Source organism: Heteronotia binoei, chromosome 1, assembly GCF_032191835.1.
Source record: "Heteronotia binoei isolate CCM8104 ecotype False Entrance Well chromosome 1, APGP_CSIRO_Hbin_v1, whole genome shotgun sequence".
NCBI classification, from domain to species: Eukaryota; Metazoa; Chordata; class Lepidosauria; order Squamata; family Gekkonidae; genus Heteronotia; species Heteronotia binoei.
In genome coordinates, this window is record NC_083223.1 from 150,150,902 (window position 1) to 150,178,029 (window position 27,128).

The following is a 27,128-nucleotide window of genomic DNA, read 5'->3' on the forward strand; positions in this document are numbered from 1 at the left end:
ATGGAGGGGGGCCAGCTCCTCCATAGACACATAGGCCAGTTGTGCTGCCAGACCTTGCCAGACGAACCAGAAGAGATAGAGGATGCAGGGGACGGGGAGGTTGTGGGGGCACCTCGGACTGCTGCTACTCCCCCTCCAGACCTTCCAGCCCCCAAACCTCTCAGGGACTCTGATTCGGCCCCCCTGACTGGAGGTAGTAAAGGGGCTCCAATTTCTCCAAGACCACTGCATGAGAGTTTCCTTGCCACCCCGCAAGGAATTGGCAGCACCCTGCATAAGTCCGCAAGCTCTGGTGCCTCCTGCTGAACCTCGACGGTCTCAATGGGATCAGTGGTCACCGGAATACCTACAGGATTATGTGTGCTGAACTAGAGGTGGAGGAGTGTTGTTTCTTGCATTTCAGGAACTGAATTTACCAACAGCGTACCTAGCGCTCTCAGGGGAACCGCGGAAAACTGTGGGTCACCTGACTAGGGAAGGACTTACCTGGCCGCCTATGAAGATCTATGACACAAACTTAAATGGTCAGGATTGGACTGGGCAGTGATGTACTCTCTAATAAAGAATGTCGACTGCTGAGAATCTCGGAACCCAGTACACTACAGTGTGGGAGTTTAATCTGGCAAGCAATTGGGACTAATTGGTCTGAGACACAGTTGAAACACTGAGCTGGCAAGGGGGGGCTTCTTCTTGACTCTCCCTCTCTGGTTCCTGTTGCAGACTCCCTGAACCAGTTAGGCAGCAAAAAAAAAACAAAAACCTAGTAATTCTACAGCAACATTTTCCCCATTTCCCTTTATTGACACAGACTGCATTTTTTTTGTCATTCTGGATAAAATGATACTTTGGATGGACACCAAAGCAGTACTATTGCAAAATAAGCAACACTTACAACAGTCTGGTTGAAGTGATGCATTTTTTAAAAAGCTAACATTGCAAAAGGAGCAGCTATTTTGAAACACATCAGAAAAACATCCAATGAATAAAAGAGATCCAAAAATTTGAGCCCTAAAGGGATGAGGGAGTGGGAGGAGGAACAGATGTTGAGACAGGTCAAAGGTTTTGTGGGATTGGACAAAAATATTTGTTCATGCTTGAAAGAAGATCTGTATTTCCATTAACAGGAACTCATCAAGTTACAGAAAGTATTTGTAAGCCAAGTAAGTTCTCTAGCTTTCTTCACTTGAATCACTTGACCAGCAGACAAGAAAGGAGCAGGCAGAGAAAAAAGACAAAATGCCACCTGTTAGAAAGAAGTTTATTGAAATCCTGGAAAAGGCAATGGAAGAGGGTGAAAAGATGACTCGGGATGAGATGCTGTTCACTTATGATGGGATTGTGTACCCAACTGCTCTTTGCAATCTGGAGGTCTTCAAGGCTCTCGAGTCCTTTGAAGCAAGGAGTGATGATATCATGCTGGCTGGATATTGTAAATCTGGTGAGTATGATGTGTTTAGTGTTAAAAGAATAAGCATGAGATGTTGGGCTTGAGTTTAACAGGCTAGTGGAAGTAAGTTAGAAGGGTTTTTCAACAATGGCTTTGGTAATTTTGGTCAGGACCAAATGCAATAGAAACTTGATGAAAACATTGCGAGGGGGGAACTATCTGCATAACTCTCAATAGCACATACTCAAAATTAGTGTTTCAGTTGTTCAATGTGGGAAAATGCATGGTTTCTACTTTCCTTGGTATCTATACTGCATAGCCATTCTCTATGCCTGATTTTTTCTCCCCCCCACCCCCTGAATTTTTGTTTTTAACATTATCAGTCCCATTACAAGCAAACTTACAGCCTTCTAAGTTCATTGAAACCAATGGGCATAGAAGGGTGTAACTCTGCTTAGGATGGCATTGCCTAAAGCACTAACCTGAATTAATAGGGAAGCTTTAGTGGGGCTTTATTAAAGGCTTTCCTAAAGGGATTAGAAGGTTTCCTTTCCTCTGTTCCCAGAACTTCTCTCTGTGCTGCTGTCCAGTTCTCCTTTATTCCAGTTTAATGAAAAGAATCTCTAAAATTTGGTTCTAAATTGGATCTTGCAGACCTTCCCACAGAATCAAGTTGTTTCTATTCCTCTGGATCTCTCCCTGCCCCCATTACAACTATGCATAGTTGGGAGGAAAGCTAGTCACTTGAGCAAAAGCTAATAATCTGAGATAACCAAAGAGAACATTCCTTCTTCTTCAATATGGACAAACTTTGCTTTCCCCTTTTAAAGAATCATTGTCAAAAGGGCTTTGCAATCTGTAAACAGGATTGAGAATTCAGGCGAGATTATTCAGTTCAGCCCTATACAAGTAAGTATGTTGCCCAGGGCTTGTTTTGTAGAAAAAGCCCAGCAAGAACTCATGTGCATATTAGGCCACACGCACTGACACCAAGCTACTCAGAACTGCGTTACTGTGTGTTCCTGCTAAAAAAAGCCCTGATGTTGTCTGATGAGCTCTGGTAGATCTGTCTGGACCAGGGTTGGGAATTCTGGCTTGTGAGATTCCTGGAGTTTTGGGGGATGGTAGTTGGGAGGGAGGGAGCTCAGTGGGACTGTGGTGCTATAGAGTCTACACTTCAAGCTGCCATTCCATCTTGGAGAACTGATTGTTGTAGTCTGGAGATCAATTGTAATTTCAGGAGAACTCCAGGTCTCATATGGAGGTTATTAGCTGAATCTAAGGGACCACAGTGAACTATGAAAGTTAATAGAAGAAACCCTATGCAAAAAAAAAAAAAAAAAAAAAATCATTCAATATAATGGATTTGTAATTTTTTAAATTCAATACAAACATCTATATGGACAACTCACTGCAACAAGTAATAGGCATTATAAATAGAATTCTTTTCACAAGATACAACAAAAACTTAACACAGCTTCAGTTTTTCAAAAGTCCATTGTAAATTCAAGACAAAACCTAATAGTCAACACCCTATTCTGGAGTGGCCGGGGTTTCTCCAGTCTTCCTCAGGACCGCATAATTCAATCTGACAGAACAAAGTCTTATCCCCATAGCTACCATCTATAGTGCACATAGGTGGCATTGACTCAGGAATATTGATCTTTAGTGGTACCATAAATGATATTATAATTGATATTGTAGTTAGATTTCAATGACTGTTGATAGTAGATTAATTTATTGTATTTTTATTGTATTATTGTATTTCATCATGTTGTGTTGTAACCCATTCTGGGGCCTTGCATTGCAGAGGAGGGTGGGCTAGAAATCAAATCAATAAATACATAAAATAAATATATGACAAAAATCATTAATTACTGAAAACTCTGGCTATTTGACATGAAGTTTTTCTACTGACTTCCAAAAAGGATATTGATGACTTGTAGGGCTGCAAAGGAGAATATAACTTAATGAAAATATTTATCAAGGGTTCAGGATTCACAAAGTGATCAACAATTAGTGTTCCAATAGATTTTGCTCTGAGAAGATAAGAGTCACTGGAAAAAGCAACAACACTAGGAAAAGCTGAAGGCAGCAGGAAAAGAGGAAGACCCAACATGAGATGGATTGACTCAATCAAAGAGGCCACAGCCCTCAGTTTGCAAGACCTGAGGAAGGCTGTTAACAATAGGGCATTTGGGAGGTCATTAATACAAAGGGTTGCCATAAATCAGAAACCACTTCACAGCACTTAATGCACAGAGCTTTTGCTTTCTTTAAAAATATTTTAGATATAAGAAGCTATTGTAACTGCCCTGACCTGGATAGCCCAGGCAAGCCGAATCTCATCAGTTCTCGGAAACTAAGCAGGGCCAATCCTGGCAAGTATTTGGATGGGAAACCTCCAGAGAATATCAGGGTCAGAAGGCAGAGGCTATCAAGCCACCTCTCTGAACACCCTCCATGCCACAACAGGAATTGCCAGAGGTTGCCATGACTTCCAGGCACAGGGGCACGCACACACACACACAAATTACAACCTTCCCCCAAGCTATTGTAACTGCTGTGAAAAAGAAAAACTCTAAGAAACCACAGATAAAGCTGCTAAGTTGTTTTTAATTAATTATTAATTATTCCATCTCAACACAGTTAGCATGCAATCCTCTGACTACTCTCTATCTTCTAAGGAAACATGTGAAAATCAATTGTGTACACACACTTGGACTTTATGTACTAGAACAAACAGATAACAAATAAATAAATCACTTTAGAATTTGTTCAACACATGCATATCATTATAACAAAACATGGTACAAGGGTTTTTAACAAGTCACATTTTAAATGACAGTGCTGAAAGTCCAAAGTTTGTGTTGATATGACATGAACAGGGTAACATTTAAGCTAGTCAAGTCTGCACTTTGGAAAATGTCAGGAAAATTAAGTCTTTAGAGTTGCAAAAACAGCACTTTCAAAGAGTTTCAGCAAAGCTGTGCTTATATATACACCTCAGGTAACTTCAGCACCTTCAACACCTTCCTTTTTTATTTCGGTACTTGAAATACATCAAAATAAGCAAGAATAACCATCATTTATCCCTTCCTTCTACATTGAAACTAACAACTCTATTTCCAGGAAAGGTGAACTTCTAGTATCCATCCATCTAAATAATTTATCTTTGGTTGTCTTTTATTTGTACAGATGTATATTGATAAAAAATAAAAGAAAAAGAGGATATATTTCCACAGAAGAAAAAAGAAGGATGTGTGCATGCACCTCTCCCCTCCACACACAAACAGAACATCTGGAAGATAAGAGAGAATCCTAGCACCCAATAAATATATCATTAGGGTATACCAATGTTATGCCTGTTCCCTTTTGGAGCTCAAAGCAGTTTAGGGAGGTACTTTCTGAGGGATGAAGAGTTAGTTTCCCCTTCCCAAGTGCAGCATTCCTAATCTACAGTAAGGCTCTTCATGACTTTGGGGTTTTTTTTTTTTATAGCTACAGCCCATGTCGTGAGATCTCTGCTTTCATGTGTGGTTTGTCCCAAAGTCTGAATGCTAACCCCCCCCCCCCAAAAAAAAGAGTTATTGAATTTGTTTCTGACCAAGAATTTCCTAGAATCTTAAGTACCATTACCTATAAATTAGCCCTGACCTGGAGACCCCACGCTAGCCAGATCTTGAAGGCTAAGCAGGGTTGGCCCTGGTTAGTGTTTGTATGGGAGACCATCAAGCAAATCCACGGTTTGCTATGTAGAGACAGGCAATGGCAAACCACCTCTGTTGATCTCTTGCCTTGAAAACCCTGTGAGCTGGTTGTGACTTTTTGCACTTCACACACACACACTCATGCACTCACACATGGGTGAGATGACTTTCACTTTGGTAACTCAAATTCACAGAAAGATTTAGTTTAACAAAAGCCATGAGGAGACACAGACCGTTTTCACACACAGCTTACCACATGGTTACATTCCTGTTCTCTCCGCAGCGTCTGTCAGATTTCGCATTATCTGCGCCGGAGTTACAGGAAGTGCCGCGGCTTTTGCACAGCAAACGTAAACTGGGTTTTAGCGGTTTACATTTGATACACAAAAGCCACGGCACTTCCTGTAACTTCGGCGCAGATAATGGGAAATCCGACAGACGCTGCAGAGAGAACAGGAATGTGACCCCGTGGTAAGCTGTGTGCGAAAACGGTCACAGAAATATGTAGCAAATTTGTGATGAGTAATTGTTAAGCAGTAAGCATAAATCCAGAGATGATATAGGCATTTTTCTGAGTGCATGTTTCCAATGCAATCAATTCTACAACTGGTTATGCATCAAAGAATAAGGGCTAACTATTAGAAGGGAGGCAAAGCGAAGCCAGCTGGCCACTGCACAGCCACTGGCTCACTCCATCTCCCTTCTGATTTGAAGGGAGGCAGAGCGATTCCAGCTCTTTGAGCCAGCGGGCCAGTGCAGAACTGCTGGCTTTGCTCTGCTTCCTTTCCAGTTGGAAGGGGGGTGGAGCAAAGCCAGCCGGCTGGATGGCTTGCATGCCTCCACCTCCCTTTCTGGTGCCCTCCCTGCCCTACTTCACCATGTGGGCAGCACCGTGGAAGAGGGTTGCAGTGTGGAGGGCACTGGGCAGTGGGGGGCACTGGGCAGTGACCCTGCCTCTCCCCTGTGAGGCCTCAAATCTCCTAGTCTCCATTTTATCCTCACAACAACTCTGTAAAGTAGATTAGGCTGAGGGAGTGTGGCTGGCCCAAGATCACCCATATGAACTTGATTCTAAAAGCAGATTCCCCCTTTACCTTAGACAGTTTGCATCATTCTTCTGTAACCTTTATCCCATTGGAGTGTTACTGGAAGCCTTGTACTGTCTATTGAATTTGTTATTTATGTTGTCGAAGGCTTTCACGGTCGGAGTTAATTAGTTGTAGATTTTCTGGGCTTGCCATTGTGAGACCTGATAATTTTTCAAGTTGGCCAAGTCTGCAGTGTCTTTCGTGTTCTTTTATTCTTGTCTGGATGCTATGTTGTGTGGTCCCAATGTAAACCTGTCTACAACTGCAGGGTGAGGGGATCTCTTCTGTCTTTCACCGATCATAACATCTGTTCTGTTTTTCTGGTGGGCCTGAATATTGTTTGCAGGTTGTGTTTCATGAATAAAAGAACATGAAAGACATTGCAGACTTGGCCAACCTGAAAAAACAGCAGTGGCTGAACATAGTCTAACTCAAACAGGACACAGTATCTTATTCCAAGACAGTGTAATGTTGGACAACACATCCAATTGCCATGTTAGATTGCATAGGGAAGCCAGTGAAATCTATAAACATAAACACAATTTCAACAGGAAGGGAGTTTAAAAATGAATAGGGCACGGCTTCCAGTCCTGAAAAACACATTGCCCCCCCCCCCCAGTCGGAATAAAGAGGCTGACACTGTATATTGGGTAAACGGGCCACTTTATTGAAATAACACAACTAGCATGGCAAGGGCAACTTGCAGTTGGATAAGCCCTGGGGTCATCCTCCGACCCCTCCTTGTCCAATAATGGGCAAGCCACCCTGCCCCCAGTATGAGCCATATTAATATGGTTAATGCCGGGCCGGCCAGGCCAAAACTACCCTCCCCCACGACTCCAGCCTCGATCACCAGAAGGAGGCGAATTTAGGGGGAGGCATAAATACTATCCGCATTACACATCATTGAGCCGTGAAGCCCATCTGCTGTTCCTGCGGATCGCCTACACTAAACAGATGCAGAGGCTTGGGTGCTCACCTGCAAGGTAACTAACCCCTTGCTCCTTCTGCCATTGCCAATGTCTAGTGCCTAGTGCCGCCTAAAGCCCTTGCTGCAGGTTGCTCAAAAAGGCCCAATTACTCTCATCTGACAGATGGACTCCATCTGGTTGGCACAGCTCTCCCTTATCCACCCTTATTCCCGGGTGAGGAAGGAAGGTGCTCAGACCCCCTTCTAAGGCCTTCCACAGGGCCCGATTTGCTTTTTGTCTGGCCCGCTCAATACCCGCTGGGTCCCAGGCGGCTCGCAAGACTCTTCATGGCAGAATGGCGGACCAAATTAGGCGGACTCCGGGGCAAAAAGTCTCAGAACTGCGTGGCTTGGGCAGAGCAGGGCTATATATAGCCCCGACGCTCTGCCCCCCACCATTCTCCGGATGCCCAGGAAGCATTACAGCCTCCCAATCCTTCTGGGGAGGCAAAGGACGGCCCCGCGGCGCATAGCTGCTTTCACGGCCCACCCAGGGCGGGGCCGAAAAATGTTCTACATCTTACAACAGCACTACAGATAAGATTAGAATTTTAATAGCCAATCCAAGTACAAAAGAACCCCCCCAGGTAAGCTCCTCCATTAACATGTCACAGACTGGGATGCTCCACAAGATAATGACTCAGCCCTACCCCACTTTCCTGAGTAGATATAAATTACCTGCCTACCATCTTCTTCTTTGACCCAGAGAGAACTCCAGTTTTCTGGGTTATACCTCTGAGGATGCCAGTCACAGTTGTTGGCAAAACATTAGGTCTCATAATGCCAATACCATGGCCATACAGCCTGGAAAATCTACAACAACTAATGATTTGTTATTTATATTGTTTGTATTTCATACTCTGCCTCGAGTCTCAGAGAGGAAGACATGCTATACATTAACTAAATAAATCTTTTAAAATCCAGTTTTGCCCTGAAGCCTTTCATTAATAAATTAAAATATTTAATTCTGCCTTCCCTCATGGCTCAAGGTGGCTGACAAATCAATTACAAGCATCACAATTTAAAACCTACAAAATCTTAAATGATTCCTCCCATCCTTTCCCACTATTAGGGTTTTTCCCACATTTTTAACTGCATCCTTGCATTAAAAGGTAAAAACAAAGACATAATTCATTTATGTCAGGCAGAGACACTGCACTGAAGGATTATGATAGGTGGGTACAATCAGGCCTCAGATTCAGCAGGCGCTCACAAGAGCGCAGCTTCTGAACCTTTCTGAGGGTTCTCCCTCTTCCTCCCCACCTGCCTTGTCCATTGAATAGTAGGTGTAGCTGCATAATAATCCCTGAATTAGGAGAGCTGGCAGCCAGCCAGCAACTGGGAGCTTTGCCACGCCCCCAGCAGCCCTAATTAACCCCTGGAGAAGCCCATGCCATCCTTTCTCCACTTCTTATCTGATTTTGGGTGATGGATGGCTTGTTGGCCTTTTGACTGGGCAGGGGTGGCCCAGGAGAACCCCAGGCTAGTGAGGCCTCTCTTGGGCTGTCTGGATCTCTAGCTGGCCCAAGTAGGTCTCGCTCGCCCAGGGCTCTCCTTTCTTGCATTGAGTTGCTTTTTACTGGGGGGGGGGCAGCATATGCTAATGAGTTATGCTAATGAGCTCTGCCATCTATTTTTCTACAAAACAACCCCTGGGTACAATATTGGTTAAACAGAATTGGGAAACTCTACAAATTGTGCACTTATTTGTTTAGTGGTGGTGTGTATTTGCCACTGACTTCACTAACACATTTAAAGTTGTTTCAGTCTTGTGAGACTGACACAATCACTAGTCAAAAATCTGTGTGGGAATTTGCTAGTTTAAACACTGCTCTAATGTGAATGTAATATATTGATCTCATCATAGAATTATAGTATCAGATGAAGAGTCCATTGGCTTTCATATTTTACTCTTTAAATCCAGGAAGAATAAGCTACTACTCTCCCCTTTGAGCTATCCTGTACAATTCTATTTGTGAATTTTCTGGCAAGTGAACATTACAGATATATTGCAGAGTTAAAATGTGTTCCAGGTTCTTTGTTTTGAACGAAAGAATCCAATAAGAAACATGAGACACTCAGAACCAGAATTTCTTGAAACATACTGATCCTCTTGTTCAAGTATCTTGTATAGGCTATCAGTTCAACATTGTTCCATTTCCAGTTTTTCCTTTATTTTGTTTTTCTAGGTACTAACTGGGTTGGTCAGATAGTTACAGATTTAGTAATAACATCTGCAAAGAAACATGAACCACACAAGCTTAATGAAAAACTACTGCTGGCAGAATTTCCTTATCTTGAAATTGGAGATACTGAAAAGTATAAGGTGAGCATGTTAAAGACTGCAAAATAAATGGTTAGATAGACCTCACACTACTATCTGCCTTCCATTCATTCTCTTCCCCTCACTCATTATTTATATGCAGATAGTCACTATCTGAATTTTTAATTAGTCAATTGGTTTGTTTGGTTTTATGTTTGAGTTAGTTGTTTTAGTAATTCTGTAATTTGTTTTATTTTTGATGTGACCCACTCTGAGCACAGCTGGGAAGGGCAGGATAGAAATGTGAAGTAATAAATAATAATAAATAAATAATTTCCTCAGAAGTGTTTCCATCTTATTATTGTTCTTCGTTTGGAAGATCCACTGTAGTAGAATGGTTCTCAATGGACTGATTGGGTTGTTATGGCTCACTGTTCTAGTTTGTAAACAATCTATGGCTTGCAGTAACTAGTTTGCTCAGTACTGATGTCAGAGCAAAATGTGGATCCAGGTTGGTAGCTGTGCTGGTCTGTGGCAATAGAATAAAGTTAAGAGTCCAATGGCACCCTTAAGACCAACAAAGTTTTATTCAAGGAATAAGCTTCAGATACAAAGAAATGGAAGAAAACTATTCAAATGTATAGACAGGACAGAAAAACAAATTGGCATATAACATGATGTAGACATTTGGAGACAAAATAGGGACAACAAGCCAAGTGAACAGGGTCAACAGCTGTATGGATCCAATGAAGGGGGAATACCATTGGCAGCAACAAATATGTCAAAATAGCACACCAAAGAGTATACCTTGAATAAAACTTTGTTGGTCTTAGAGGTGCCACTGGACTCTATTCTACAGGAAAATGTGATTAATTATATACCAGGAACTTTAGAGAGAGCACTAGAGGCATGGGGATCCTTCTGAGGTCGGTAAAATGAGTAGATGGCTGGGAAAGGCAATGGCAAACCACCCTGTAAAAAGTCTGCCATGAAAACGTTGTGATGCAACATCACCCCAGAGTTGAAAATGACTGGTGCTTGCACAGGGGACTACCTTTACTTTTTACTCAGCCAAATGAGGATTGTACAGTGAACATAATGGTGTCATGGAATTTTGTAGCCAATCAGATTTGGCTATGATGATATCAGGGAGAGCAAATGAAGCCAAATGAGGGCAGGAAAAGGCAATGCAAATGAAGATATGAACATTCTTGCAGGCACTGCTGAAAATAACAATAAAAAGAGAAGGTTGTTTTGTGGAATTGTCCAAAATGTCGCTAAAAACAGTGAATAGTATTCTGATCCATTGTTCTCAACCACAGAATAATGGAGTGCTATTGAAACCCAAACTATATATTTGTTTGTTTGTCTGTTTCACATTTCTATCCCACCCTTCCAAAAAAAATGGGATCAGGTGGGTCACATCAATAAAAGAATTATATGATTATAAAACAACTAGCTAAAACAACAAATAGACAAATTCCAGATTAACAAATTCAAAATTCTGATGACAGTTCAGAAACCTAAGCCCTGGTTGACACAAAACAAATTGAGTTGTCAGAACAAGTCCTGCTCAACTGATATTCACAGGTGGGCCTGCATGTGGCAGAGAGGCAGTGTTGACGTTTAGTGATGTTTAATGATGTCCACTGCCTTGACTAGAGACCTGGTGGAACAGCTCTGTTTTACAGGCCCTGCAGAATTGCATCAAGCTCCTCAGGGCCTGGATCTCCAATAGTAGCTGGTTCCACCAGGTAGCCCTTTATTCATTCACCACCACCAGTGATTGTTTTCATAGATGATCTACATTTTATCTCTAATCTAAACTGCTACCGGGAACCAGAATGACAAGAACCAAAGAACTGCATGTTGGACATAGAGGGGAAGAGTTTAATTCTGTACCGTTTATGAACTGGCAGGTTGTTTTAGTTTTGTGCCTTATGTCCAGCTTCAGTGTGCCATCTTTAAAATGGGAATAATAGCTGTTTACCGCAAAAGCCGGTTTTATAAACAAATTAAAGGCTGCAAAGCACTTTATATAAAACTCTTCCACACTTGTGAAAAGATGGTTCACTACTTCTTACATAAAACAACTTCAGTGGCTTTCCCATGATCTTCATTGAAAGGAGAGGCTCTGTGTCCACAAAGTTGCCGTCACCTATTGAAACAAATATGAGGGCAACTGTTGGAGTTTGCAAGTTCTCTCCCTGAAAGAATGTACATGTTTGTTTATGCATGCTGATGTCTTAGCTAGTTAGTGACAGACTCAAGAGATTAGCCTGCACTTATTTGCTGCCAGACCAAGGTGAAAATATGCTTAATTATGTGAGTTTTCATACACATGCATACTTGTTCAGACAAACTGAAATGAAACTTACCACTCTATACATATAAGGCAGAGGTTGAACAGCAAATTGGTATGTAATCATACAATAGAATGAAATGTTTTAACAGATGCAGGAACAGGAATAACAAGTTAAGTTTATAAGGTCATCATTGTTTAGTTTAATTCCAGGGGAAAACAGTGAGGCAAATAAACACTGAGGCAAATAAGGATGTTTAGATTTAATTCCATGGGAAACAGTGAGACAAATAAAGATAGACTGGAAAGTTTCATTTCAGTTTGTCAGAGGAAGAGTGCATGCACACAAAAGCTCACGCCTTGAATAAAACATTGTTGGTCTTAAAGGTGTCCTCAAACATTGTCCTACTGCTTCAGACCAACATGGCTATCCACCTAGATCTAATATGCATAATTAGTTAGGTTTGGGATTCTACAATTAATTAATCAATAGAAGATGTCCTATGGGGTGGAGGCTTAGAAAGTTTATTGCTTTTTGTCTTAACTCTCCCCTGGGGCAAGTATATGAGTTTTAGATTTTAGAGAGTCAACATGTAGTTTAGTGAAGTCAAAGAGAATAAAAAATCCTTAGTTTGTTTTCCCAGTTACCCTTCCCTCACTAGATAAGTAAAGATTGCTTTCTAAGCTAATTCATATGCATTGGCTGCTTTATTATTTCACTTTGCATATCTCTGCTACCAGAATGCCTAACAGCAGGGAATGCAGTTCTGGCTGTCTTGGCATCAGGGGGTGTGGTCTAATACGTGAATGAGTTCCTGCTTGGGGGGGGGGGGGGTTCTACCAAAAAAGCCCTGCCTAATGGCAACTCCTGTGAGGGTTCATGTGCTGTCAAATTGCATGTGGGACTTTGAATCTGACATATATATGTCTGAATGTATGAAGTCATCTGTAAGATTCACCAGCTTTCCCCAGTCTTTTTCCAGGATGATCTTGACATGCTGGAAAAAAATGGGCTAGAACAAATAAAATAATTTTTAATGGGGATAAATGTAAAGTTCTTCATTTAGGTAGGAAAAATCAAATGCATAATTATACAATGGGGAAGACTTGTCTTGGCAGTAGTATGTGCAAAAAGGATCTAGGGGTCTTAGTGAACATACACTGAACATGACAGCAGTGTGATGTGGAAGCTAAAAAGGCCAATGCAATTTTGTGCTGTATCAACAGAAGTATAGTGTTCAGATCATGCAATATCTCTTTGCTCTGGTTAGACCTTACCTGGAGTATTTTGTTCAGTTTTGGGCACCACAATTTAAGGACATTGAAGATAGTGAGGGGTCTAGAGACCAAGTACTATGAGGAAAGGTTGAAGGAGCTTGGTATAAGAGGTGACGACTGAGGTGATATGATAACCATCTTCAAGTATTTGAAGGACTGTCATATAGAGGATGGTGTGGAGTTGTTTCTGTTGCCCCAGAAGGATGGACCTGTTGGGTTGAAATTAAATCAAAAGAGTTTCTGGCTAAACATTAGGAAGAACTTCCTGACAGAGTGGTTCCTTAGTGAAACAGGCTTTCTCAGGAGGTAGTGGACTCTCCTTCTTTGGAAGTTTTCAAACAGAAGCTAGATGGCCATCTGATAGCAGTGCTGATTCTGTGAATTTAGGCAGATCATGAGACGAAGGGTAGGAAGGGTTGTATAAGTGCTTAGTTCTTGTGGCCCTTTCTTACACTTCCTGGGAAATGCTGATCACCACTTTGGGGTTAGGAAGCAATTTTTCTCCAAGCCAGTTTGGCCAAGGATCCTGGAGGTTTTTGTCATCATCTGGACATGGAACAGGGGTTACTGGGTGGGTCTGTGGGGTGTATTTGTAAATTTCCTTCATTGTGCAGGGGGTTAAACTAGATGACCCTGGAGGTTCCTTCCAACTCTATGATTCTATGGTAGAACCTTTTAGTACTAAGGGCATAGTGGATGATTCGCTCTCCTCCCTTAACTAGAACTTAAAAAACAACAACACACAAACACTTTGAAGGTTTTAGTAGGCCGTCTTTAGCCTCGAAATATTGTGATAGTAAGCAAAAAATCCCCTCCATAGTATTATGGCTTGCTATCTAGAACCGAATGTATTAATGGACACGCTAAAGGCCTTGACAAGAATTTTCAAAAGGTAGGATGAAAGGCCCATATTGTCTAATCAATGTTACCAGTGGCAGACAGCCAAAGGGACATTTTGAACAAAGACTGAAGAAAAGTCTGTGCTTTTTCTAATGAATTGTTTACTTTTCATATCATGCCTGTTTATTTTGGCTCTAAAAGAGGATGAACACCTATCCCTCAAGGAGAGTTATGTTTACTCATCTCCGTGCCGATAAGCTTCCAAAATCTGTCTTCAAGAATAAAGCTAAAGTGAGTAACCCCTGTATTACACTGTGTAGTCACTCCAATGGTTGATAATGCATTTAGTAGTGCATTCACATGGCCCCAAGCCAATAAATAATAATAAAAAAACACATAAAGCCAGGTTTGCAGCAATGATCATTAATGGTAACACACAATGATAGTGGAGTGGCTGCCACATTTATATCCATTTATTGTCCAGTCACCATCTGAGGCTGGATATATCATTATATCTAATTCTCCACATGCCCAAGTCTGTGTATACATAAATCCAGAGACTGGAGCCATGGATAGACAGAACAGACCCTTTTGCAAACCTGAAGGGGAAAACAAATTCTGCAGAAAAATCTGAAATCTAAAAATAAATATGCTGGGGGGAGGGTGGGGGGGTTAAAACCCTCCAGAATTATAGAAGTAGTACCTATAGTTTTAACAAATGAATGCCCTCAGTGGCCTTTGCTAGGCAACCACAACACAACCTTGGTTTCTATCAGTAAAAGGCAAGGGGAAGGGTAGGCCCCCTTCCAAAGGCAGTGGGAAGGGTGGGCCCCCTTCCAAAGCTGTTTTGGTCTTTGAGGGAGGACTCATGGGGCCAGGCTCAGCAGCAACTAGGGGATCCAATTCCGGGTTGGCAAATTCCTGGAGATTTGGAGATGAAACTGGGGAAGGAGAAGGTTTGGGGAAGGAAGAGACCTTAGCTGGGTATAATGCCATACAATCCAGCCTCCATAGCTGCCATTTTCTTCAAGAGAACTCATCTTTGCAGTCTGGAAATTAATTAATTAATTAATTGCATTTCCAAACAAATATCTTCAGGCCCCACATGGGGACTGGCAATCCCAGCAGCAATCACTGGGCAATTAGTTTCTATGTGACTTGCATTACTCATCCAGGCACAGATGCTTGCTACTGTCCAACAGTAGCCCCATCATAAAATCCTGGGGCTCAGTTGTTTATTCAATGCATATCTGAATTCTTCAGTCCAAAAGACTCCTGTGGGGTCCTTCCACACCACAGCCCTTCTTACCACAGAGAGAAATATGGAGAAAGCTATGACAACCTCACCCAATTCCCTCCCTCAGGGGCAAGATTTCCCCTCAATTTTTCTCTCCCTTTTGGACTAAGCAGACCTCTCAATCTATTTTCTTCCTTTCTGAAGAACAATGGCTGTCCAACCCTGTCACAGACTGTGGGCAGATAAGTTGTTGCTGTTCCCATCTGGATTTAAAGTGCACAATCAGACAGTGGCATCTGCCTCCCATTCCCCAACCATTGGCATCCCGTTCTGTCCTGCCTTTGAAGTTGATTTATTTGGCACCAGAGAAAGTCCAGTTCTTATGAATTTAGCACTTTGATCCCACATTTCTAGATGTCTGAACTCCCCTGTTGTGAACTGAAGCCACTTGGGAAGTGTGAATCTTCCCATCCACCCCCCCCCCCTTTTTGATTAAGTAAGGACATGTCCATAAGCATATAATCACATGTGCGTTATTAATTCTTGCTTATGTATTTATTATTCAGTTTATAGACATCTCTCTCTGTCTCTCAGGGGGAGCTTCTCAAGACTGTGTTTTTCTTAAGAAAACCTCCAAGGCAGTATAAAAAACACTTCCCCCATGATGAACTACATATCCGAGTAGCTTTCTCCAGCAATCTCATTGGCCACCAGCCACCACCAGCCTGCCAGGAATTTAAAGTGCTGCTTCCCATAAATGCTTATGTGCATACTCAGAAGACAAATGATAAAAAAATCTGCCAGATTGTCCACTCCATGTTTACCACATATCAATAATCTGATCAATGATGGAGTGAGTGTTCACTGAAGATGGTTACAGTGGGATGTTTGATCAAAACTCTCCACTACAAAAAACAAACCAACCCTGAATTATGCTAAATCTGTTGTCTGATGGCAGCCACAGTATGATATTTTACTGCTGGCTCAGCCCTGAAACCTGATGGAAAGGATGAGATACCCCTTTAACTTAAACCACTAATATGGCACTCAAGGCTTTTTTTTAAAAGTTCAAAACCCAAAATCTTTTATTCATTATAGAGGGGAAAGGTCAGGTAAAATTTCAATAGGCATAGACTACAGTTCATATGTTTCACACAATTGAACTGTGGTTCAGAATCTTTCAATTGAGAGGCTTTTGTTTCAGTGTTTCCTAAACACTCTAGTGTGCTTTTTTGAGCATATTTAACTCTTTTGGTTTCTAGAAGGTAGACATACTCTATCCAGTGCCCAAACTCCTTAACTAAACACCAGTACTCTTCCTGAGTTTTAACTTCCTCAATGTAAAAGATAGTTTCTAAATACATCAGACCAGGGATTTCTCCACTCTTCAGAGCTATCTACCCATTTTAATAGGGTAGGGAAATTCTTCTTTCACTAGACGATCTATCCCCTTTTCTGGCCAGAATGGGAGTCTTCACCTACCTATCTACTCCTCCTGCTAACCTTTCCAGGACTCTGCCTGTGTCAAAGTGCTCTCAGTTGAGGCTAAGCACAAGCCCTGTGAGTACTAAATCCTTCTCAGTCAAGGCTGGACTCAGACTTTATCAGTGTTAGACTCTTGTCAGTCAGGGCTGAACTCAGACTCAGTCAGAACCCAGCCATTCTCCCTCAGGGCTAGACTCAGGCTAAATTATCCTCCATATTCAGTTCAGAAGTCTTTCTCTGCTCAACTGATGCTAACCAATCAAATTCCTTGGAGCAGCCTGTCACTCAAGGCTCTCTAGCTCTGTGAGGGATTAACCCTCCTCAGTCCATTATCTGTTTACACAGCACTTCTGAGTATCCAAAAGTGCAGTCCATCTCAACAACAAAGGCTGAAAAAAATACCTTTCAAAAACAAACTGAAATTTGTTACAGTGGAGGAAGTGCCTTGGAAGGTAGGAACTTACCTATCATGCCCTCTTCCAGTTAAATGCATGATAGCCACATTCAGATTCAGATACCACCCATGATTCATCTGCCAGTGTTTCTTTGTAATATATATACTTTAAGGGTTTGGGTCTATATCCATAAGTATAGAACTCCCATAGGATTTAGACTTGGTGCTGGCTTTCCTGTCCAACTATATTGCTGTTGCAGCAGTGACCACTGGTGCAATATAGCTGCCATCAAAAAGAGTAGAGAGATGGAATTTGAGGGAGTCAGAAGCAGGGTAGCACTTGCAAATCAGCCATCATTTGGCTTTTATTCTGGATATGAAAGTAGAGTTCTATCAGCCATAAGCAATGCAGTCCAATTCTATGTGTGACTTAGAAGTAAGTATGGCGGTCTCAATCCCTTCCCTTTCCTCACACAGGATTTTCTTTTTCTTCTTCTCTCTTGCTGAGCAGCCCCTATATCTATTTGTTTCTTTGTTTTTCTACAGCTGTCCTACCCAGTCACTTTAATATACATATTTAGATGCTGACCCAGCCCAGGGAACTGAGGAAAGAGACATAATCACTTTATTATATTCAAATGGCTTTTGAAAGTTCGAAATAAACAAAATGTTTTATTTAACTTAGAGGAAAAAAAGTCAGGTGGAATCAGAGGTAGGATGCATTGATAATAAAAATGAGGTAACTTTTATCACACCAACTCCAGATAATTTGTTGCCAACAAGTAAGTGTTTTTGCTATTCAAAAAGGTCTTTTAAAACTTTGAGGACAGAGGGTCCCTTTTCTTTCTTTTCAGTTTCTGCTTAAACATTCTTTTTAATTTTTACTTAAATATTCTTAAAGTCTAGAAGGGAGGAACATACAATAAAGTTCTCCAAATTCTTTGATATACACAAACCAGGGATCACCCCTCTTTTAAGAGTTGTCTCCCTTTTCCTGAGCAGGGATTACTTCTCTTAACTAGAAGTAAAAATTTCCCTTTTTGGCTTGAATGGGCCAGTCTGCAGTCAATGTTTAACTGTCTTTTGTTCAACTGTCAGTTACCAACTGTCATTTCATAACTGACTCTCTCCACAGAATCCCATTTGAATAACCTGTCACTCAAAGGTTTTCAGAGTCTGTTAGGCATTAACTCTTGGTAGTTCATCATAGTAAGTAATTCTGAATCTAATGGAACTTACTCCCAGAGTAGATGGTTGAAGGATTGAAAAAATAAAATGTGATGTTTGGGATAAAATTGACAGGAACTGATACATTTTAGACAGCCACTGTTACATCCTTTCTCAGATTTTATACTAATTTTATTTATTTATTTTCAGATAGTGCTGCTGCTTCGGAATCCAAAAGATGTAGCTGCATCTTTTTTCCATTTTTCAAACAATTTTTCTCCATATCCACCTTATGACAACTTCAGTGACTACTTCCGAGCTTTAATGGAAGGACAAAGTAGAGATTCCCTTTTCTATCCATGTTTAACACACACACATACACTCACACACATGGGTGTGCATGTATAAACAGTCCAAGTGTATCTCCCTTGTGGTCAATTAATGTTGTAAAAAGGAAATGGGCAGTATTTCAATGAACAAATGTATGGGTCTTTCATAAATATATTGGGGAAGGGAGAAAGTAAATTTAGTAGAATAATTCAGCAGTTCCTTGAAGATGTCCACATCTTTTTTGCTGATGCTCATTTTTTAAAATTAAAGAGGGTTCAAGAAGTGAATGAGAAAGACTGCTTAAGCAGGAGTTCTATGTAAGAACTGGCCAATGCAGAGAACTCCTGTTAATGGGGCACTGCCAAGGCATCTAAAGGCCTGGCCATAAATAATCAGCCTGTACTGACCTTTTATAGTCAATCTAGATGAAATGTGTACATGGGGGAGTAGCCACCTGAGTATGGAAATATATTTGGTTATGAAGAATTTAGAGTGAAGTAGATAATTTCAAGCAACATCAAAATTGAGATAGCTATCCAAGAACAGATAACATTTAGAAGGAAATTATACACACACACAAAAATATCATCATGAGCTATGACCCGAAGTTTAACAATTTTTGCTGTGCTTAGACATGCTGTTTGTGAGTTGAGTAAGTCTGGAATTATAGTGAATAAATTTAACTTTTAAAAGCCTGCATTGGACTCATTCTAACCACTGCTTCATGATTTCTGGTTTCCACTAGTGCCCTGGGGAAGCTACATTGAATATCTTTGTGTGTGGAACAAATATGTCGATAAAGAAAATGTCATGCCAATAACGTATGAAGAAATAAAAGAGGTAGGATTAATACATTTTATATCTATAAAGCTGTTTCTATCTATAAATGTATATCTGCAAAGTTTATAGATATACAGTTTATATATTTTCTATAAGATAGTTATATCTTTTACATAAAGAACAGTTTATTTGCACACACAACACATACATTTATAAAGTTATACAGCTACTAAGCTGGATCCACCAGAGTGTTTATGTGGACAGCAGGATTTCTGCCTGCAAAGCACAGCTGTCTTGCCTCCTGCCTCCCACTGCAGCTCCAAATGCCCCATGAACTAATGTTTCTAGGGATCCACTGTCCCCAGAAGCAGCATTTCAGGGTCACTTTGGGCTGCAGGAAGAGGAGGAAGTGAGAAAAGTCATTATCCCCAAGCAGAAAGCCTTCTGTCTATGGAAATGCTCTGGTGCAATGTTTCCCATTTGCAGGGTCATGACCTGGTTCCGGGCCATGGAAGCCTCACTACCGAGTCACAAGAAAAGTCAAAGCTAGCCCTGCCCCCAGAAAAGCTAGCCCCGCCCTGTCTCTGTGTTGTGCAGAGAGGAGCTGTGCTGCATCTCCTTCCTTCTCCCCCACTCCCAGTGTTTGAGAGAAAAGCTAGCATCCACTGGCACTTTAGACCCATGAAGTGTTCTTCAAGGTATGAGCTTTCACGTGCCTTGCAGTATGCTCCTTTGGGGAGATTTCCCCAGGAGGCCTGGGTGGCAAAGAAGGGTGTGTATGTTTTTTTTCAGCTGGGAGGGGCGGGGAGTGGGCATTCCAGTAGCTATTTTTTTTTTACCAAATGACCCCTGGGCAGAACTTTTGCTGGCTGGGGTCATCTGATGATGAGGAAGGCTTTTCTTTCTTTCTTTCTTTCTTTCTTTCTTTCTTTCTTTCTTTCTTTCTTTCTTTCTTTCTTTCTTTCTTTCTTTCTTTCTTTCTTTCTTTCTTTCTTTCTTTCTTTCTTTCTTTCTTTCTTTCTTTCTTTCTTTCTTTCTTTCCTTCCTTCCTTCCTTCCTTCCTTCCTTCCTTCCTTGCAAGTGGTGCTCTTTCTGTATTCTTGGTGCTGGAAGGGGGGGAAGCAACAGTGGGGGGGCTTCTAGTGCTATGGCCCCACTGGTGGACATTCTGATGCTTTTTGGGCATTGTATGAGAGAATTTTGTACTGCATAGTCCACTGGCCTGATCCAACATGGCTCCTCTGTGTTTATGTTCTTTCTTTCCATGTCTTTCCTTTCCTTTCCTTTCCTTTCCTTTCCTTTCCTTTCCTTTCCTTTCCTTTCCTTCCATTTCATTCTTTCCTTTTTTTTCTTTCCTTCCATTTTTACTGGATGAAACTTTTCTGTTCATCATACTGTTGTTGCAGACATAGGAGCTCTGCCAATGAAAAGTTAGCACCCCCAGTTGTAGCCAGGTGGCCTTCTATGAGATTTTTGTGTGAGTGAGTGAGAGTAAGAGGTGTGGGGCAGAAAGAGATTATTGGAGATTACTGCGGTATATCTCAACAGCACTGGAAGAGATGGTACTATGAACTTGCCATCATTTTACTGGTCCAGCTTTTAACAGCTGTCTGACACCAAAATTAAACTCCTCCTGTAGATATTAAAAAGGATGAAAGTAGTTCACTGGCTAAGTATCTGCACAACAGGTTGCTTTTAAAGGCATGGGAAACAGAGTCAGTAAAAAGCTGCAAGCCCCTCATAAATATCCTTTTTGGGATAACTGTAGAAAAGCTTGTATGAACTTCATATAACTTGAAATTAATTCATTAATTGCAATACAATTTTCTGCTACCTTTCACAGCAATTTCCCCATGTTTCAAACAATGAAATGTATGAAAAATAGCTGTCAAAAGATTTTCTTGAAACCAAGCAAGCTTGGTTGTAGCTTGAGGCAGCGTTCCAGTAGCAGCAGCTGAAGGAAGGGCCTGCTAAATGTGTCAGCATATTTTGAGGTAGAGCAGCTGCCAGGGGCCAGTGTGGGTGGTACACTGTACTGGCATTCCTGATGGCAATGGCAACAGCACTCCCTATTGCATACACTGGCTAGTGCTGTTGAGGAAGGGATGTGTAGGTGGTGCAGGCAATTGAACATGGGCATTAGGAGTGCTTGCAAGCTGGAGAAGAAAACACAAACAGGTGCACGCAGGTGTGGGGGTGAAAAGAGAGGACCGCCAACTTTCCACCCCCATTTTGGCTCAGCATGAGTTTCAAAGAGATTTTGCTGAAAATGAATTTACTTCTGAAGAAGAGGCTTGATCTAATTTATTTACTCAGTGCAATTCTTGCTGAGACTCAAGGTGGATCATGACAGAGCAAAGAAATAACCTTGGGCTTAAGGTAGATGGTTTGGGAGGGGGGAGGATTAACTCACTTGGCAGTAAAAAGACAAATTCTATGCTAGGGATCATCAGAAAGGGGTTGAGAATAAAACTACCTGTATAGCAAAGCCTTTATTCAAGTTGGTGGTATAACCTCATACAGTGTGCTATTCTAATCACCATATCTCAAAAAAGGACATTGAAGCTCTGAAAGAATGCCAAAAACTGCAACAAAAAGTATCATGGGGGTCGTATTATCTGCCCAGTAAGGCAAAACTAAAGCATCTGGGGCTTTGTGGTTGGGTGGGGGAGAGGTAGCTGGGGGTTGTCATATGAAAAGTCTACAAAATTATGCATCATTTAGACAGAATGGGTAGAGAGAAAAATTCTCCTTTCTGCCATAATGCTAGATGGTCATATGCTGGGAAATAGTCTGCAGATGAGGGCTGTTGAAGGTGGGCCCTGCTTGTGAGCTTCCCTCTAGCACCTATCTGGTCACTGTTATGAAAGGCTAGATTATTTGGACCATTAGTCTGATCCACTATGGCCACACTTATGCTCCAACATTCAGGATATATAAAAGTGTGCTTTGGCCAAACTGCAGTGCCTTCCAACAGCACAGCTGTTTCAAATGAAGCCAGCGTGTTCTGCATCATCACCTTCCCTAAGCAAGCCAGATTCTACTTTTGTTAGGATATAAATTTACATAAGACATAGGTTACTTCAACAAATGCATAAACTAATCATAAATATATTTTTCTTATTGCAGAACCCAGTTGCAGGAGCCAAAAAGATTGCTGAATTCTTAGACCTAAACTTAGATGATGAAGATATTCATGGTGTTGCAGACAGGAGCACCTTCAAATCTATGAAGGAGAATTCCAAAACAACTCATGGTGAATTTGGAGATGTCCTCTTCCGTAAAGGTAATGTTCTGAAAGTACTGCTGAAACAACTGAGAAATCTCCCAACCTGATTTTATTAGGTTAATATGGTATCTCAATTCTTCTCTTAAAAGTCTGGCAGATCAACTAGCAGGAATATATCAGAGCTGCAGGAAAAAAAAATATTTCAATCACATTTAAAATGCTTGATTTCATTTTAATTTTCTATATGTGTTTATTATTCACTGATATGCATTCAGGATATACTTTTTCATTTTTTGATTTGTTTCCATATAGTGCTTTTGTGGACTCTTCATTTATATTGCTGATACAGATGATTTGTTTCTTAAAATGGATGAGTATGCCATTATAAATTGAATTCTCAATCTGGCCCCAGATGTGGGTATTTAAATCTGCAGATTGGAGCCAGATGAATGGAGATTTTCCCACAGACTCAGGGAACACCTACAAGTCCAAAATGGAGAGGGAGATTAAACCTCCCCTAAGGAACTTCTCTGTGCTTGCACAGAATTGCCACTGCATCTCATCAGAAGAGATATGTGTAAGGTGGAAACTGCTGTGGTGCTGCATGTGGGGAGGAGGAACTCCTGTTGCCATGCCTGTCATCACTGCCTCTCTGGTGGTGATGCTGCAGGCAGGGGAGGAGGGGGAAGAAGAATTGGATTTATACCCTGCCCTTCACTCAAGAGTCTCAAAACAGCTTACAATCTCCTTTTCTTCCTCTCCCCACAACAGGCACCCTGTGAGGTAGGTGGGGCTGACAATGTTCTGAGAGAACAGTCTGTGACTGATCCAAAGTCACCAAGCTGGTTACAAGTAGAGGAGAGGGGAATCAAAGCCAGTTCTACAGATTAGAGTTCATTGCTCTTAACCACTATACCAAACTGGCTCAAACTTGAAGAACTGTTGCTGCCGCCACCACCAAGCTACCATTGCTGCTTTTCCTGCAGTGGCACTGCAGGTGGGGGAGGAGGAGAAATTGCTGCCGCTGCCAGGACTGCCATCATTGCCTTTCGTGCAAAAGTCAGAAAAAACTGTGGAACAATAATGAACAAATATTGAAAAAGTTATTTTATAAATGAATCAAATTTTCAAAACAGCTCACAAATCCATCTTACTACAAAATATACAGAATTCCTAAAGTTCCAAAGCACAAAGTGTGGAGAATACAGTTCCAAGAATATTTCCGGTTCAAATGTGTCAATTTCAGACTTCAAGCGCTTCTAAACCACTCGCCCATGTTCGCGGGTGAATTAAAGTGCCAGTAGAATTTCGTATGCAGAATTTTAGTTGTTTAATAACAATTTCTCTTGTTTGCAAAATAGCCAAGATAAAAGCTTCAAACTTTAGTTCAACTTTACATTGAAAGTGGGTAGCCAGTAGCCTCTGACAGTAAAGCCACCTGTGATGCTGTTTCCGAAGATTCCTTTGTCAAAGAGGCATATCCCACTTATCATATCATCACAAAACACTCCATGCAGCACTAGCCTTGGAGAAAACTCCAGCAGTGGTACTGTGGGTGGGGGAGCGAAAAGCAGTAAGGCTGGCAGGGAAGAAAGAGGGGGGCATGGAGAAAAAGGAGGGACATGTGACATATTGACAGCAGATGTTGGGGGAGGAAGAATGAGAGAAAGACCAACATTGGAAGGGGAAGAAAGAGAGAGATTGACAGTAGGTATTGGGAGAAGGAGAAAGAGAGGAAAAGTAGGTTTCCAGGGGAGGTAGAAAGAAAAAGTGACAGTAGGTGTTGGGGGAGGGAGAATGAGGGTCAGAATGAGCGACTGAAAGAGAGGAATCCAAATGGGCAGCCATGTTGGTCTGAAGCAATAGAACAAAGCAATAGACAAGTTGCACCTTCATTATTCCCTATGTGGAGATCGATTCTCATAGGGTATAATGGGAAATTGATCTGGAGGTTTTGGGGGCTCTGGGGGAGCTGTGTTTTGAGGTAGAGGCACCAAATTTTCAATATAGTATCTAGTGTTTCACCCCAAAGTACCCCGCAAGTTTCAAAACAATTGGACCAGGGGGTCCAATTCTATGAGCCCCAAAAGAAGGTGCCCCTATCCATTATTTCCTATGGAAGGAAGACATTTAAAAAGGTGTGCTGTCCCTTTAAATGCGATGGCCAGAACTCTCTTGGAGTTCAATTATGCTTGTTCCTGGCTCCACCCCCAAAGTCCCCAGATATTTCTTGAATTGGACTTGGCAACCCTAGTGGTGGGTGAGAAGGAGAGAAGGAAGCAGGAAAAGGGGAGGTTCTATGTGTCATTTCAGGTAAGGGAAAGAGGAAATAGTGGGGAAGGAGGAAATTAGATGCTTCCTGTAAGTCCTTGCTGTTCCCCCACTTGTTTATATAGAGAGCTGATTTAATGATGCATAAAAATATTGAAAAATGCATACAATTTTGAGGGGAAATCCAACACAAATTAACAAAATGACACAAAAGTGAAGATTTGATTAGCAAAGACTTTGTGTAGTGGAGACACAACAAACACCCAATTTTGTTTGGCAAAAGGCCTCTTTATTAACAGTAACTGCAGGGCAGGTAATTTGACTATTGGAATAAAGAATATTAACAATGGTTAACTTAAGTTCTTTCTAGAGCTCTAGGCCAAGGTGTAAGGCCTGTTTCTGCAGATTCTTACAAGGTCTTGCACTCCTGCAGGCTGCTAGCAGGGAGATTGAGAAGCACTGAGTCCCTTGCTCTGCTTGCTCTGAGGCCTATTGGGAAAGAGGCAGTACACACAGCAACAACAAGCCAAGACCAAAATTGAATTGGGGGGATTCCAACCAAACTAGCAATCCTATGAAATTTAACAGCATCTCAAATACACATTTTAAAAGGATGTTTGAACCCTGTTACTTTGTTTTCACATCTATATGCTCTCATTGCATGCTTGGAAATGTTGTCAACAAAAACGTATCTGGGCAGTTTGTAGGGCAGTTTGTATGATCAGTTACAGCCTTTCCCCACAAAGCCAAGGATAATATGGCAGGCTTTATGAGGACACTTAATCTGTAATAGCAAATTTACAGCTTTCAAATCAAATGTATAAATTCATAAATAGTTACCATCAATGTAATATGTTTCCTTAATTATCAGGGGGTGTGAGCGACTGGAAGACACTTTTCAGTGAAGAAAATAACCAGGAAATGGACACAATATTTAAAGAGCGTTTAGGAGGAACCAAAGTGGGAGAAAAGATAAAGTACGACATTTACTGCAAGCCTTGAAGACTGAGGAAGAGCCACTCATAAATGATCATATGTTGTCTCAGAAAATAGCAACAGATTAACCTTCTTGAAATGCATTTAATAGTAATCATACTTTTCCTCTGTGTGAAAGGGCAGTAGAAATCATATCTTCTTTTTCCTATTAAAACTTCCAGTGTGATTTAACTATACATATATACTGAGACTGTAATTCAATTCAGTAAATGCTAAATTATTCTTTCAGAAATACAGTCTAGCTGATACTTTCATTTGATTAGTCTTAAAATTACAGGGAGACTGTAATTTACATATAAACACACATATCTATAGTTAAAATAACTGATAAAATAGATTTCAAAGGAAAACTTTTTAAACACTGCAGACTGTTTCTGGCCATCATTTTGTAATGCTGCTCACTAAATCCCAGAAGTTTAAATTCTGATCTGCTGCCATACTGTCATGCCTGCTGACCTGTGTAAAGGACTGCTCAATAAAATAAAGTTTTCAAAATATTGCTTTCCTTGTTTTGTATCTCCACCTGCTGGACAACTAAAACATCTCTAGGCCAACATGTGCCAAGCATTAATACGTAAATATATGATCCTGAGTTGAAAATATCCAACCTCATAAACATGCTCTACTTCCCAGTTACAAAATATTTTATAACTCAACTGTGTTTCCAGCTGGTTGAAACAATTTGATCCCCATACCTTACAAAACATAGCCAGAAATAAAGTTTCTCATAGGGTTGCCAGGTCTGTGTTGGAAAATACGCACAGACATTGGAGGTGGATCTGGGAGAGGTCGGGTTTGGGAAGAGGAAGGGTCCAACATGGTGCAATGCCATAGAGTCCACTCTTTAAAGCATCCATTTTCTCTAGGGGTGCTGATCTCTGTCAGTTGGAGATCAGTTGTAAAAATTCTGGTATACATATGTGGAGAAACCCACTTACCTGCCTCTTGATCTGCCTCCTTTAGCTAATTCCCCCCAATTTAAGTGGAGACTGCCTCTTTGGGCCTGTTGGGGAAATTTACATGCAGTCTATCAGCGCACATACATTTCATCCAGTGGGGCAAGCAGTGGCTCTTGCCCTGTTGGGGAAATTTACATGCAGTCTATCAGCACACATACATTTCATCCAGTGGGGCAAGCAGTGGCTCCCTAGGATCTTTTCAGGTGAGAAGTTCAAGGCCACTCTCCTTGTATGTCATGGTTCCAACCAAAATCAGGGCCCTTAGACACTTGAGAATTTCACTTCACAGTTCACTGTGAGTTCTGAATACAGAAATCCCTGTACCCATGTACTTTGACAGGATCTGGGGAGGAGCCAGGATAGACCTAGAAGCATTGTAACGTGTGGTTACTTCCTGTCAATTGGAAAGGAGATCCCAATTTCTGTTTGCTAACTATTATAG

The 27,128-nt window shown here is 41.3% G+C and overlaps 1 protein-coding gene across 1 annotated transcript; it reads left to right on the forward strand.

The window, feature by feature from the left end:
- The first annotated feature begins 1,012 nt into the window (after nucleotides 1–1,012).
- LOC132574194 (sulfotransferase 6B1-like) lies at nucleotides 1,013–26,222 on the forward strand. Its single transcript, XM_060242455.1, has 7 exons — nucleotides 1,013–1,438; nucleotides 9,345–9,481; nucleotides 14,040–14,129; nucleotides 18,332–18,458; nucleotides 19,197–19,291; nucleotides 22,361–22,517; nucleotides 25,603–26,222. The coding sequence occupies exons 1-7, from the start codon at nucleotides 1,237–1,239 to the stop codon at nucleotides 25,731–25,733; spliced, it is 939 nt and encodes a 312-aa protein (XP_060098438.1). The 5' UTR covers nucleotides 1,013–1,236; the 3' UTR covers nucleotides 25,734–26,222.
- The last annotated feature ends 906 nt before the right edge of the window (nucleotides 26,223–27,128 follow it).

Bases quoted from the DNA above. Each gene is read 5' to 3' on its own strand.
- LOC132574194 (XM_060242455.1), top strand. From the start codon at position 1,237: ATGCCACCTGTTAGAAAGAAGTTTATTGAAATCCTGGAAAAGGCAATG. The intron at 1,439-9,344 runs GTGAGTATGATG...TTGTTTTTCTAG, and splicing joins GGCTGGATATTGTAAATCTG to GTACTAACTGGGTTGGTCAG. The intron at 19,292-22,360 runs GTAGGATTAATA...TTCTTATTGCAG, and splicing joins CGTATGAAGAAATAAAAGAG to AACCCAGTTGCAGGAGCCAA.